This window comes from Benincasa hispida, chromosome 10, assembly GCF_009727055.1.
Source record: "Benincasa hispida cultivar B227 chromosome 10, ASM972705v1, whole genome shotgun sequence".
In the NCBI taxonomy this organism is placed as follows: Eukaryota; Viridiplantae; Streptophyta; class Magnoliopsida; order Cucurbitales; family Cucurbitaceae; genus Benincasa; species Benincasa hispida.
Genome location: NC_052358.1, coordinates 6,534,811 through 6,548,200, shown reverse-complemented (window position 1 = coordinate 6,548,200; position 13,390 = coordinate 6,534,811). Strand labels below are relative to the sequence as shown.

At 37.1% G+C, this 13,390-nt stretch overlaps 4 protein-coding genes across 9 annotated transcripts; 3 read left to right on the top strand and 1 right to left on the bottom strand.

Annotated features, from left to right (window-relative positions):
* The first annotated feature begins 408 nt into the window (after positions 1-408).
* LOC120088395 (nuclear transcription factor Y subunit A-1-like) lies at positions 409-5,579 on the top strand. Of its 5 annotated transcripts, none has more exons than XM_039045662.1 (6): positions 409-603; positions 2,304-2,561; positions 2,734-2,831; positions 3,027-3,095; positions 3,600-3,764; positions 4,777-5,579. In XM_039045662.1, the coding sequence occupies exons 2-6, from the start codon at positions 2,309-2,311 to the stop codon at positions 5,197-5,199; spliced, it is 1,008 nt and encodes a 335-aa protein (XP_038901590.1). In that variant the 5' UTR covers positions 409-603; positions 2,304-2,308; the 3' UTR covers positions 5,200-5,579. The 5 variants fall into 5 exon arrangements, with proteins under 5 accessions (XP_038901590.1, XP_038901587.1, XP_038901586.1 ...); XM_039045659.1 differs by having other exon boundaries at positions 411-603; positions 2,307-2,561; positions 2,734-2,846; XM_039045658.1 differs by having other exon boundaries at positions 411-603; positions 2,734-2,846.
* A 523-nt stretch (positions 5,580-6,102) lies between these two features.
* Positions 6,103-7,003, top strand: LOC120088397. The gene is made up of 2 exons (XM_039045664.1): positions 6,103-6,518; positions 6,662-7,003. Exons 1-2 carry the CDS (start codon positions 6,227-6,229, stop codon positions 6,922-6,924), a joined length of 555 nt encoding a protein of 184 aa, XP_038901592.1. The 5' UTR covers positions 6,103-6,226; the 3' UTR covers positions 6,925-7,003.
* Positions 7,004-7,284: 281 nt separating this feature from the next.
* On the top strand, positions 7,285-11,408 carry LOC120088394 (calcium-dependent protein kinase 8-like). Of its 2 annotated transcripts, XM_039045656.1 has the most exons (9): positions 7,285-8,000; positions 8,360-8,905; positions 9,087-9,210; positions 9,364-9,507; positions 9,734-9,886; positions 9,982-10,097; positions 10,181-10,348; positions 10,651-10,881; positions 11,046-11,192. In XM_039045656.1, the coding sequence occupies exons 2-9, from the start codon at positions 8,393-8,395 to the stop codon at positions 11,190-11,192; spliced, it is 1,596 nt and encodes a 531-aa protein (XP_038901584.1). In that variant the 5' UTR covers positions 7,285-8,000; positions 8,360-8,392. The 2 variants fall into 2 exon arrangements, with proteins under 2 accessions (XP_038901584.1, XP_038901585.1); XM_039045657.1 differs by lacking the exon at positions 7,285-8,000 and having other exon boundaries at positions 8,393-8,905; positions 11,046-11,408.
* A 610-nt stretch (positions 11,409-12,018) lies between these two features.
* Positions 12,019-12,585, bottom strand: LOC120088398 (photosystem II 5 kDa protein, chloroplastic). Its single transcript, XM_039045665.1, has one exon. It carries the CDS (start codon positions 12,491-12,493, stop codon positions 12,173-12,175), a length of 321 nt encoding a protein of 106 aa, XP_038901593.1. The 5' UTR covers positions 12,494-12,585; the 3' UTR covers positions 12,019-12,172.
* Positions 12,586-13,390: the final 805 nt, after the last annotated feature.

Below are 13,390 nucleotides of genomic sequence, written 5' to 3'. Positions count from 1 at the left end.
GTGATATAAGAGATTTGAGATATCAGTAACAAGTCTTGAAAGAAAAGTTGCATTAAAAAGACATGGGATACGTGGCATGCGCTGCTGTCGCTACTTTAAAGATGCGGTCCCCACTTTTGCGCCAAGCGTTTCCCGGACTTTGCTCGTCAAGTGCGTGTCACGTGGGTCAAAATATATTATCCCAATTTCCGCCTTTTATCCTCAAAATCGAATTTGCATAACCTCACCCGCCCGTGAGATTCAGTAGCTCACGACCTACGTCAACTGGGAACCTGCTTTAGCCGGTTGACTAGTATCATTGACATCGAAACTTGGATTTCTTAGTCCGAAACTGGAAGGAGAGGTTGCCGGTGGATGAGTAGCTGGAACTGAAATCGGGTCCCGCAGTGGGTGAAGGAACAGTAGCCGTAGCTCTTGAATTTGAGTTACCAAAAAGGTCGTTGCTTTTCTCCAATTACTGTGCTCTCTCAGTATGAGAATCGCTCAACAACTGAATTGACTCTTCAATTCTTCTCTTTCTCTTTCTGTTTTTCCTTTTTTCCCAGATTCTCAGCGGGTGTTTCCTGAATCTAGGGCTTTGGATTTCCAGAATTTTCCATCCAAGTGAGTTCGTCTCTCTCTAATTTGATTTTGCAAGATTCTGCTTCCTTTTTTTTCTTATCTCTATCTCTCGCTCGTGTTATCTAATGTTACTCTAGGGTTTTCCCAATTCAGTTCTTTCTCTTCCCCTTTTTTTGGGTTTTGTTTATGTTCGGGTATTGTTCTCCTTGCATGGAATCGTGATGGCTTGGGTTTCTGGCTTCATGCGGCTAGAATTTGGGATTTTGAATCACTAGAGTGCAGAATTTCACTTGGTGGGGTTTCTGTGTTTAGAGAATCGAGTGGAATTGGGATCTTGATGGGAATTTAGAACTCACAAGTCTGGTGATTTTTGCTCTTGCTTTTTAAGATTGAACCTGTGCTGTCCTATTCTGTTTTGCTCCTTCTAATTGAAATCTATCCCACTTTCTGGGTATTGGGTTCTGTTTGTTGCTTGCATGTGGAGATTATGGTTCGTGCAATCCTTAATGGCTGAATTTAGGTCGAAACGTCAGTCGCCAAATGTAGAAGTGAACGTTTTCTATTGAACGGTATTAGTCACCTCTTCCCTTGCATGTGGATCATTGGTATGCTCAACTTAGATGCCAAAGTGAACTTATTTAATGCAAGATACTAAACTATGATTTGATATTTGGCTGGAGCGTTTAGGAGGATTCATCAATATTGTCCTGCAACTTATTCCCATTTCATTGTTTATGTTTCTTGAGTTGCGGTTGGAAGAGTGATGGAAAAAGGTCACCTGTGATAATTTCTAGTCTAGCATGGAGACAAATGGAGCACCAAAATAAGATACAACGTGGAAGTAGATAACGAAAGTTGTTTTTGAAATTTTGCATGGAAATAAATAGAGCTCCATTCGACATCGCGGGATTTGGTTTACGTTTTGAATTAAAGATTATGCTGCACTTCTGTCTCTTCAAAATTGAAACTTTAGGAGTTCCAAGTGGTGATTTAGCTGAGCCCATAAAGCATTTACAATTCCAAAATTCTGCAAGCACAAAATAGAAACTGATTTGTTTTCTGTCTTTGATCTTGAACTCAATTGATGGATAACTGGATAAGTAACCAGCTCAGCTTGGAAGACCTGAAGAAATTAAAGATGTAGACCATTTTACTTCCAATGATGTGATAAGCCTCATTGAAGCTAAAAATGAGCAATGCTCTGCACAAGGATTATACACAGGGAAAAGATTATGTAATCATAATTGGAAGGAAATAAAAAACATAGTTAATTGTCGAGGCTTCTGCTTGGAGTTAAGCTTTTCTTGGTTATTATGTCCTAGCCTTTCCCTATATTTTCTCCCTGCTTCCTGAATAGTGAATACTAAACCACCCTCAAATCTGTCAGAAAATTATTGTGTGCGCCCTCATCTCAGACCATTTAATTTAAGACTGTAAGGAAAATTGATTCAGCTGGCTGTTGAATGTTCTTTTTAATTTCCTTCTCTCACGCGCGTTATTTTAAACCTAAGGAGCCAAACTATTTTCCCTTCTCTTCAGAAAAGTGTAACGGACATGGATGATTTTCAAGGTTTTCAAAATGAACAATGCTTCATTTTTCTTCTTTTTCTTTTGATGCCTTCTTTTCAGTGCTTTTATTATAGGTTGATGCCTTCTCTGTTTATCCAACATTTGTTCTGCATGGTCTGTGTATTACTGTCGATTTTGTCCTTGTATTTTATCTAACGTATACATTTGTGAAGAAGGTATGCAGTCAAAGTCTAAAAGCGTGAATCAACTAGAATCTGAACCACCAAATATGCAGCAGACTAGTGGTTATACTGAACCTTGGTGGCGTAGTATTGGGTACAATCATATCTCCCCGCCAGCAGGAGGAAATTTGTCCAATTCAACGTCACTGGAATGCACTAATGGTGCTTCAGAATCTAATGATGGTCAGTCAATGTCAAATGATGATTTAAATGAAGACGATGATGATGACACCACAAAAGATTCACATGGTATGGCCCTCAACTTGGCGTTTTTGCTTGCTAAATCATGTTAGAGTTCAAAGAAAGGCACTTCTTGTTTTTAGCCTCTTTAGTTATGAGTTGGAATTATTGTACATTTGAGGACAATGACAATATAGCCCCATTTGATTGTTAACAAACATGTTATTGTCAAATTCACCAGCAAGTTATGGGCAAGTACAGCACAACTGTCAGCTTGCTGTTTCTGCTGCGCCTACAGTGCATGGTGGATGTGTCACACAACCTCCTCAGCTTGAACTTGTAGGCCACTCTATTGTGAGTTCAGTTGCAAATCTGGTTGATTTCTTTTTTACTTTAGAGACATCCTTCTGAGTAACGGAGTCCAGTGGTTGAATATTGAACAACATTTTTTTTTTTTTTTTTCCTTCCCAACACGTCAGATTTAATATTCTTTTGAATTCGTGGGACTACTAATTTATGTTAAATCTTTTTCAGGCATGTGCATCAAACCCATATCAGGATCCTTATTATGCTGGAGTGATGGCTGCCTATGGGCATCAACCGGTACGTAGGTTAAAATCATAGAAGATCAGGTGATGAGATGTACAGATATATATGTATATATTTCTTGTGATTTTGCATCATATACGCAAACATTTTAGGTGTATATATATTATTATTAGCCCTGGGTAATTTTGCTCTTTGCCTTCCCTTTTTTCACTTTTATTCTTTTATTCTTTTGCTTTACCTTTTCAATTATTCAGGAACTTCAATGTTGTTCCTTGTCCAGATTCACTTTCTCAAACTATTTGAATTAATATAACATGAGTATATCAAGTGAAGTAACTGAATTTCAGTTTCTTGGAAGAGGTTGTAGTGTGATAATTGTGGTATTTTGGCCTGGAATTATTTCTTTCTTTTTTCTTGGCCACAATGACGAGGTCGTATGTCAAGGATGTCTGAGATCATTGTGGGATGTTATCACTTTTCCTTGATCCGTAAGAATTGAAACCTTTCCTTGATACGTAAAAATTGAAGTGTGCCCTTGACAAGTTCGTCTTATGGTAGGGTTATCCTCCTTTTCTTGGGATGCCACATGCTAGAATGGCTTTGCCCCTTGAGGTGACACAAGAGCCTGTTTTTGTGAATGCCAAACAATATCAAGGGATTCTAAGGCGAAGACAAGCACGTGCTAAAGCAGAGGTTGAAAACAAACTGATAAAAGTTAGAAAGGTACAACTGCTATTCAGATGATCACCTTTCATGTACTAAATCTTGCCTCTCATACATGTTGAAGTAGCTGGGAATCTAAAAATGCCTTTTTAATTGTATTTTACTGAGTAGTTTTCTATTGTTTAATTACCGTAAACATGTGAGTGAAGGGCAACTAAGAAATTATTTTGTTGTGCTGGACAGTGGAGAGGATGTACTCACGTAGGCTTTTTAAAGATAGGTATAAGATTTCCTTATCATCAGTGATATTTCTAGGAATATAACCTGATTTATGTACCTATTCTACCCTGAATATCATGAATGCTTAGGATGTCATTATTGCCAAATTTATTATATTCCAGCTATACCCACATTGAAAAGGTTTGCTTTATTCTTATAATCAGATTCTGTGCACGTGAGAAGTAACCTAACATTTCAGCTTAAACTTGCTATAAGGATTGTTGAGTGCTAAAATGAATATGGTTATTATCAAACGCCTATATGAATTGGCAAGTCGTTGTTTCAAGACCTTACAAGACTGATAAAAAGATTCAAAGAAAAGTTGTAACGTTGCATTGTGATTATGGTTATGTAAGACCAGAGGTTGTCAACTGAAGGTAAAAGTATAATTAATTGTCTCCATATAAAATCACAACTGATTCAGGGTTCAAAGCATTTATGTTTTAAATTTTGTCTTCTGAGCCTTCATTTACATTAATTCTTCATAGGTAATTCATTGTCATTGAGACAAAGATGGCTTGGCTGACTCAGAGTAGTTTCTGCATACTGTTACATATATGTATGTATGGATGGGTGGATTGGTCATGGTTTTGAAAAATCAAATGTCATAGAGGGTTGGATGGTCATAGGGTTGGTTGTTGGTTGTGAATGTTTGCCGAGTGATGACTGTTCACACTCCGCCCTTTTTTTCCCTCCCCTCCCCCCTATTTGAACAATTCTTTTGCTATAGCTTATTTGCAGTTATGTATGATTCTGAAGTTCATCTAATATTCAGTATGTTTTATTTTACCAGCCATATCTTCATGAATCTCGTCACCAGCATGCCATGAGACGGGCAAGGGGTAGTGGAGGACGGTTTGCCAAGAAAAATGAAGCTAATTCCTTGAGTTCAACAATGAAGGACAAGGACTCCGCTTCTGGTCAAGCTATCTCATCGCACTCTGCTGGTTCATCTGGTTCTGAAGCAGCGCCTTGTGCCTTGGCTGAAACCTGGAATTCTTCCAGTGGACAACAAGAAGCAAGGACCCAGTTGCATGAGGCATATGAAGCTCGAAGTTATGTGAACCACGGTAGCCAATTTCACAACTACAGTAGCTTCCAAGCTTCTTCATACGGTTTACGGTCTGGTGAGAGAGGTGAAGATGGAGACTGCTCGGGACAGCAGCGAAGTATCTCAGAAAATCAGGCTGGACAGAGGCGTCTTGCCATCAAGTGAACCTCCTGGTTGCAAAAATATGGGGTGCCCCTAGGTTATCTTTGGGGCTGCATTCCCTGGCAGTTTTCTGCTAGGCGGCAAATCATTCTTGGCTTTGTTCTGGTGCTTGTTTCTTAATCGTAAAGGAGATGGATGATATAAGTTGGCCATTTGGACCCTAGTTCTAGATGCTTCATTCCATCAACCTCTCCCCCATTTTTAACTTGTGTATAGAACAGACTCCATAGATTTCAAACAGTGCTCTTTTTAATTTCCAAACCACCTTGCTTAATCGAATGCATAACTGTCATGTACTCGTGAGTGTGTCTAGAACTTTGATCCATAATTTGGTTGCTAATTTCATCAAAGTTTCCTCAGTACCAAATATATTTCTTGCTCTACTGTGTGAATCCTGATTTCAGCATCCACTGAGAATACTGGAAAATGATCTAAACTTGATGTTGCTCATTCAAGGTTTCTGATTTGATTTGAGCTGTCGTTTGAACCAAATGAAATTACTTGGACACCATTTCAGATTCTTATTTGATTGCAGCTTCCATTAGGCTTTATTTGTGTTGTGAAGGGGTTAAACCTTGAAACTGTATATTCCCACTTCTTGAAATGAAAGGACACTGATTTCACTTCGAAAACTGTGAATGAAATAAAGTCAAACACAGCGGCTTGTTTTGTTTTCCCTTGTGATCCTCAAGTTATTTTTTTAATGCTCTTTTGATTCCGTGGAAGCCGAAGACCATGTTGGTGGAAATGAGGAGTATAATAGAAAAATAGTTTCTTTAACAACAATTATTCTCTCAAACATACTTTTGCCGATATTTTATTTGTAGAGAATTGTTTTTTAAATTGCCTTATATTCGGACGCAGCAATGTTTCTGTTTACTTGTCTTATTGGATGTTTGATATGGAGGAATATTATTATCCCAGGTGGCAGTGAGGACAGCCATATTCTGGATAAGATTGTGCCAATACTTGTTGCCAAACACACTGCTTCTTCTTGGTGATTACATAACATTATCCTGAAGGCAACTTCATGCGGCAGTGGTTAATTATCAGCTCCCAGATGCTTTCTCTTCAGTCTCTCTTCAATCAAAACCAGCGGCCGCCTTTGATAGCCACCAAAAAATGCTCTGATGATGTTTTGAGGAGAAGGAATTTTCACCCATCGCATTATTCTGCGTCTCGTTTTTGCATTTTGTGTGCAAGAGAGACAGATTCTCAACAATTTGAGGTTGACCCAGATAAGGCCAGGCAGGCCCTTCAAGAGCTTGATCAGCAGCTTGAATCTTTCTCCAAGAAACAAGTCACTTCTCCCAAGAAGAAAGGTAAGCCCCCAAACTTTTGAATCCTAATTCTGATTAAAATTTGTAGTTGTGGAACTTTGGTCGACTGGATTGAACTTAGTTGTGTGTAGAAGAAATCTCTACTTATGTTGATAAAAAATTTTGGTTTTGAAAAACTTTTGCAGTTCAAGATATGAAGCTTCCAAGAAGTCAAATGAGAGGAGAAATGACAGAGATTGCAGGGACCGTTTTAGCAAATTCAGCTGTTGTTCTCTTCATCTTCTCCATTTTCTACAATGTGCTGTTTTATACCGTCATAAAACCTTCCATTGATGGACCATTACCAAGTTCAATCAGTTCTGACTTTGAGAAAGAATCTACTGAGCCACCAGTTTTGCAGCAGCTTCCACTTTCATCTGTGTTCATATCCCCCTCACTTCTTAGTTAAATCTTTATAATAATAATAATAATAATAAAAAGAAGATATTACAGAAATTTAACTATGGCTATCTAAATTGTAATTAAAATCACTTTGTTTACAGTATATTATATTGATGGTACGCCGAACAAAGCATAGATTAGAAAGCTTGTCGATTAACTTAAGTTATACTCGATTGACATATACATACACGTACTAAAGATTCAAATTTTTAGGCAAAAGCTTGTGGAAGCATGTTCTTCTGTATGTACTTTCTTATTATTGGGGGCTGTAATGTTCCCCAAAAAAACAAAAAAAAAAAATCATTTAAATTTTTATGTTATCAAGAAAAATTGAACTTTTAAAATTGAAATACCAATTATAATACACACGATTTTCAAATAAATAAAAGTACGAATTTGGAATATTTGTAATTCTCTTCACACCTTTTTGATAGAGAAGGTACATTCTTCATACTCAACTTGAAAGGATACTTTGATAATTGAACTGAACTTAAACAATTTTCATTAAATTAAACAGATTAAGTTGTTGTAATGTAATCATTTTCTATCATTGTAATTTCATTAGTAGCCACTGGCAAAATAAAAACTAACCTTAAATTACAAGGACAGTCATAAAGTTGGTTAAAATTAGACCGTGAATTATACACTCTAAAATAAGATTTTAAATTGACTTTTTTTGTGAATGGTATTGGATAATGAGTCATTTATTTGACTCATACATCCAACAAATATTATTTTCTGAAATGCAATGATTATTGTAATAATTTCTTAAATTAAATTGGGAAAATAAAAAATGGACCTCGTGGATTGAAAAAGAGGGAAGGGGTGAGGGGAAGAGGGTCTCGTTTGTCTTCCGTCTTGGTTGAATCCAAGAGGGGAGGAAGAATTTTTTTTTTTTTTTTTTGGAGGAGAAAGAAAAGAGATTCTGGAACTCAATCAATCCATGCCCCTTTCACATTCTTGAGATTCATCTTTCTCCTTCAGATTTCAGATTCAAAGCCTTTCAATTCTCCCCTCGGCTAACTTCTCCGGCTATTCTTCCCAATGTCGTTGTGATTCCTGAATTTCAACTGAAAATCCCAGGTGGGTTTTTGTTTTTATGGCGTTTTAATCTCTTAATGGGGGAAACAGAATTCTGGGGTATGTGGGATTGTTATGAACATGAAATGGATATTTCTCTCTGTTAATTTTTTGTTTTCGTTTAGAATACCTTGGATTAGGTGCCTGTTTTATTTTCTGAAAAATTGTGATATCTTGTGCAATTTTTGGATTTTGTTTAGAGGGAATCATCCTATTGATTATACATCTCAGATTCTCATCTGGGTTGGTTTTGTTTATTAAAAAAAGCTCTGGATCTTAGCATTGTTTATAAATTTCTATTTTGTATCTATGTTTCTGACCCTTAATATATTTGCTTGATGGGTTTTGAAATATCTCAAAAGGTTGGAGCATTTTGACATTTCTGGATCTTGCCCATGGGTAATTGTTGTGCTACTCCTGGCACTCCTTCGGCTAAGCCTAAAGGTAAACACAAGAAGAAGGCCAAACCATTTTCTGCTAAAGATGGCGGGAAGAATGTGAATGGTTCTGGTAATAATAAGCTTCAGGTGTTGAGTGATCCAACTGGTCATGATATTTCGGCTCATTATGATCTTGGTCGCGAGCTTGGTCGAGGTGAATTTGGTGTAACATATTTATGCACAGATACAAATACAGGTGAAAAGTTTGCTTGTAAATCTATATCAAAGAAGAAACTTAGGACTGCTGTTGATATTGAGGATGTGCGAAGAGAGGTTCAAATAATGAAGCATTTGCCCAAGCATCCGAATATTGTTACCCTGAAGGATACTTATGAGGATGATCAGGCAGTTCACATTGTGATGGAACTGTGCGAGGGTGGGGAATTGTTTGACCGAATTGTTGCAAGGGGGCATTACACAGAGCGTGCAGCGGCTGTTGTTATGCGGACAATTGTTGAAGTTGTTCAGGTGAAAAGAAAATGTTGGTTAACTTTTAAACATGACATAGTTTTATCTTTAGCATTTTCAGATTAGTTGGAACATGTCTTAATCTTTTAGCACTTTTATGTTGATTGTATTTGCCATATGATTTTGACATTTTTGTTCTTGAGGAGTTACCTTGTTTTTTTACATGCATTTCATGTCACAGGCTTGTCATAAACATGGAGTGATGCATCGTGATCTCAAACCAGAGAATTTTCTTTTTGCAAACAAGAAGGAATCATCCCCGTTGAAAGCAATTGATTTTGGACTGTCTATCACTTTTAAACCAGGTATTACGGCTTGTATTCAATTGACATATGAGAATAATGTTATCATTTTGTTGTGCATTTTTATTTTGATTGTCTTGTTACACTTGCCACACATTTCTATTTGTTCATGTCTTCAGAAAATCCTACAAAGCATTAATGTTTCTATTGGATTAGGTGAACAATTCAATGAAATAGTAGGCAGTCCTTATTACATGGCCCCAGAGGTCCTAAAAAGGAATTATGGTCCAGAAGTTGATGTTTGGAGCGCTGGGGTTATCCTCTATATTTTACTCTGTGGCATTCCACCATTTTGGGCAGGTTTGGATTTTTGTTCCCTACATGGCAGTTCATGTCTTTAAAACTGTTTTTTTAACTGTATTGGTCATATCTTGTAAGAACAGTGGATCCTTATACATCATTTCGTTAAAATATAAGTTTTCATTTCTTGTTGATAGAGTCTCACACAAGTAGCCCACTAAGTGTAATTTTTGTAGTTCTTTTTTCAGATTTCCTCCTCATAAGTTACATTTCAATTTTCATGTAGAAACTGAACAGGGTGTAGCACAGGCAATTATTCGCTCGGTTATTGATTTTAGGAGAGACCCGTGGCCAAGAGTCTCTGAAAATGCAAAGGATCTTGTAAGAAAAATGCTTAATCCTGATCCCAAGCGGCGCCTTACTGCTCAGGAAGTTCTAGGTATCATGTCTACTGATTTTCACGTGCATCATTCTGACATCTGGCTCTTATAGTTTAGAATTTGCACATAATACCTGAAATATCACTTTGTGCAGACCATCCATGGTTACAAAATGCTAAGAAGGCTCCGAATGTTCCATTAGGTGAGACGGTGAAAGCAAGACTCAAGCAGTTTTCTGTGATGAACAAGCTCAAGAAACGAGCCCTAAGGGTAATCACAAAAGTCATTTGAGGTGTTTTATAGAATAGACTGCCTGAGCTATAGATGACACTTCATTTGATTATTTTCCTTAGGTGATTGCTGAGCATTTGTCGGTGGAGGAAGTAGCTGGCATAAAGGAGGCATTTGATATGATGGACGTTGAGAAGAGAGGGAAGATAAATCTCGAGGAGCTGAGAAGTGGATTGCAAAAGCTTGGACAACAGATTCCAGAAACAGATCTTCAGATACTTATGGAAGCAGTATGTACAATTATCTGTTATGTTGTACTTTTGTATCCTCGAATGTGTGTGCCTTGGATTTGCAACCTTCTTTCTTGGACTCATTTAGATTTTTCGATAAATGTAGATATAGAGGCCAATGTTCTCGAAAAAGAAAATAAAAAAGGAAGCAATAAGCACGAACAGTTAGATACTTGGATTTGTGGTGTCTGACTGACTCAAAGCCAGTCCATTTTAAGAAAACTTGCAATTGTCAGCTTGTCTTGTGAAGTAGTAATCAAAATTTTAGACACAATTACCAACTCAAATTTTGCTTTCTACAGGCTGGTGTTCAGGATGATGGAACTCTCAACTACGGAGAGTTTGTTGCAGTTTCAATCCACCTCAAAAGGATGGCAAATGACGAGCACCTGCATAAAGCTTTTGCATTCTTTGATCAGAACCAGAGTGGTTTCATCGAGATTGAAGAGCTTCGAGCTGTGCTGCTAGACGATGAAGAAACGAATATTGAGGATGTCATCAGTGCCATTATGCATGATGTCGACACGGATAAGGTCAGCATTGTGTTTCTGCTTAGATATAGCTCATGTCCAGTTTAACTCGATATTCCTCGAAATGATTCATAATTCTACTTCCTGCTTGGCCATAGATGTTGATTTGATATAAATGTGGAAACTTATAGGCCAGTTCTTCCAACCCTTCTATTCTGCTTTTGTAGGATGGGCGCATAAGCTATGAAGAGTTTGCAGCCATGATGAAGGCAGGAACTGATTGGAGAAAAGCGTCAAGACAATATTCACGGGAAAGATTCAACAGTCTGAGCTTGAAGTTGTTCAGAGAAGGGTCATTGAAACTTACAAGTTAAGGTAGATGAACCATCTGAAAGATGAAATGATTCAAACTGATGTTTGAAGAATGCAAAAATTTGGAATATACAAATATATTTATGTTGGGTTTTCGGCTATTCATTTATGGTTAAGAGCTATGATCAATGGCCTATAATTATTAATATTATTATCATTTGAAATCTATTCCAAGTGAAACCATTGGATCAGGATCAAGGTCTCAAGTTTGTGAACAATGAACACCTTTCCAACTGTATTTTTAGAGCTTTGCTTGTGTTTTTGAAGAAGCTGAATGCCAAGGTAGAGCTGATGAGAATTTACCATTTTGGCCTTCCATTTGTGGAAGTAGAGAGAGAACACTTTCTGGGATTTTCTTGCCAACCTCCCTTAATGATGACTTTTAAATTCATATTCTTGTAGAGAGAGATAATGCTCCTTTGTGCAATCATCGCTTTGTTATCGAAATGCTTCTGGATGACGTATACAAAAGAATTCATTCGTGTAGAGGGATTTCTGAAGTGAGACAATGATAAAGATACGTGTTGATTCACTTGTTTGGTTGAACTTTTCTTTTTAATTTTAAACTTATATATGTTTAAAGTTAAGTTATCTGGTGAAGTCCTGGACCCCATCAATGTTATCGTATCGAAAAGACGAAATGATCGTGTTTTGGGTGTCTGATTTCAAGAGGAGTGAGTGTCTCGATCTAGATATTGGTACAAACAAGAGTGAAGTTATGATCTTATCAAATGTGGTGTTTGTTGAGGTATTGTGATCAACAACATTGATAAAATGTAAAAAGAAAAAACAAAATACTTAAATGAACTTTGAGATTGTGGAAGCAAAAACAAGAAAAAGTCATGACGAGGGAGATTCATGGCAATTCATAGCTTTGTTTTACAGATTTTACAATCAAACTTCAAAGTCTGAAACCAAATGAAAGAGTTTAATAGACAAGAAGAAGAAAAAGAAAGACAACAGAGAAAAACATCTCTTGAAATCACTTGCGGCAAATACGGGCAGTGGGCATTGTGACACAGATTGGAGCATACTTCTGCTTGGCTTCAGGGGAGCCACGTGGCGGCTCATCGGCCATCGCTGCCTTCGCCAAGGTTGCTGCTGCCACCGTGACAGCGGCCGCTACTAACTCCCGCCGCCCTTGCCTGTTTTCCACCTTCACATTCTTGATCTCCAAATTGACATTGGAGGCATCGCTAGAGGTGGAGGCTTTGGCGACAACGAGTGCTCGGCGGGCGGCGGTGGAGGGTTGCTTGTTAGCGGTGGCAGGGAGGAAGGAGGCTGTCATAGCCATGGATGCCATTTTTAGGAAATGTGAGGAATTGGGGTTAAGAGAGATTGTTGGTTGTTGAGAGAGTGGTTGAGGGAAAGAAAGAGGATATAGTTATGTTTGGGAGTGTGGGCAAGTGATTGAAGGTTCATGTTGATTCTTTCATTGAAGCATCATCCACTTCCTTATCCCAATAGATTTTGTAGCCACTACTTTCTTGCCACTTGTTCTTGCTTTATCTCTATGCCATTACAACTTTTCTTTACATGACATTCACAACATCACTTCTTAATTAATTATAATTCGAATAATTCTTTTTAATTAGCTAATAAAGCTAAACATAAGAATTTACTAAAATAGATGGTGCTTAAAAGTATAAATCTTGAAACGTAGTGATCAAATTAAAACAAAACTCTAATTTCAAGAATAAATTTATAATATTTTAAAATTTAAAGATTAAATTGAAATCAAATTCAAAATTTAATGACTAAAAGTGTAACTGTTTAAAACTTAAGAACCAAATTGAAAGGTGATCCAAAACCTAAGGATCAAAAAGATTTTTTTTTTCTTTCAAAAATCTATATCAACACTTCCTTTATAAATTTTGGAACATATATTTATATGGTGCCTTTTCATGAGTGAGAATTATTATTGTTATTTTACCAAATTTGATAAAAGTTAACACCAAATTAACAATAAGAACTAATTTCAAAATTTAGTAAAAGTATAAGTACTAGAATTAAAATAAAATGGTATACTAAATCTTTATATAATGAAATCACCAATGTTGTGGATGAATTTGGACTAGATAATAGAGTTTGCAAATTATCTGATCAAGAAAATGGTGAGAAAACTACATCCTAGGGCCCAATTAAGAAGATAGCAGTTTCGGCCGCCAAGGATGAGGTTGAGGCCGACCCTCCCCGTTTG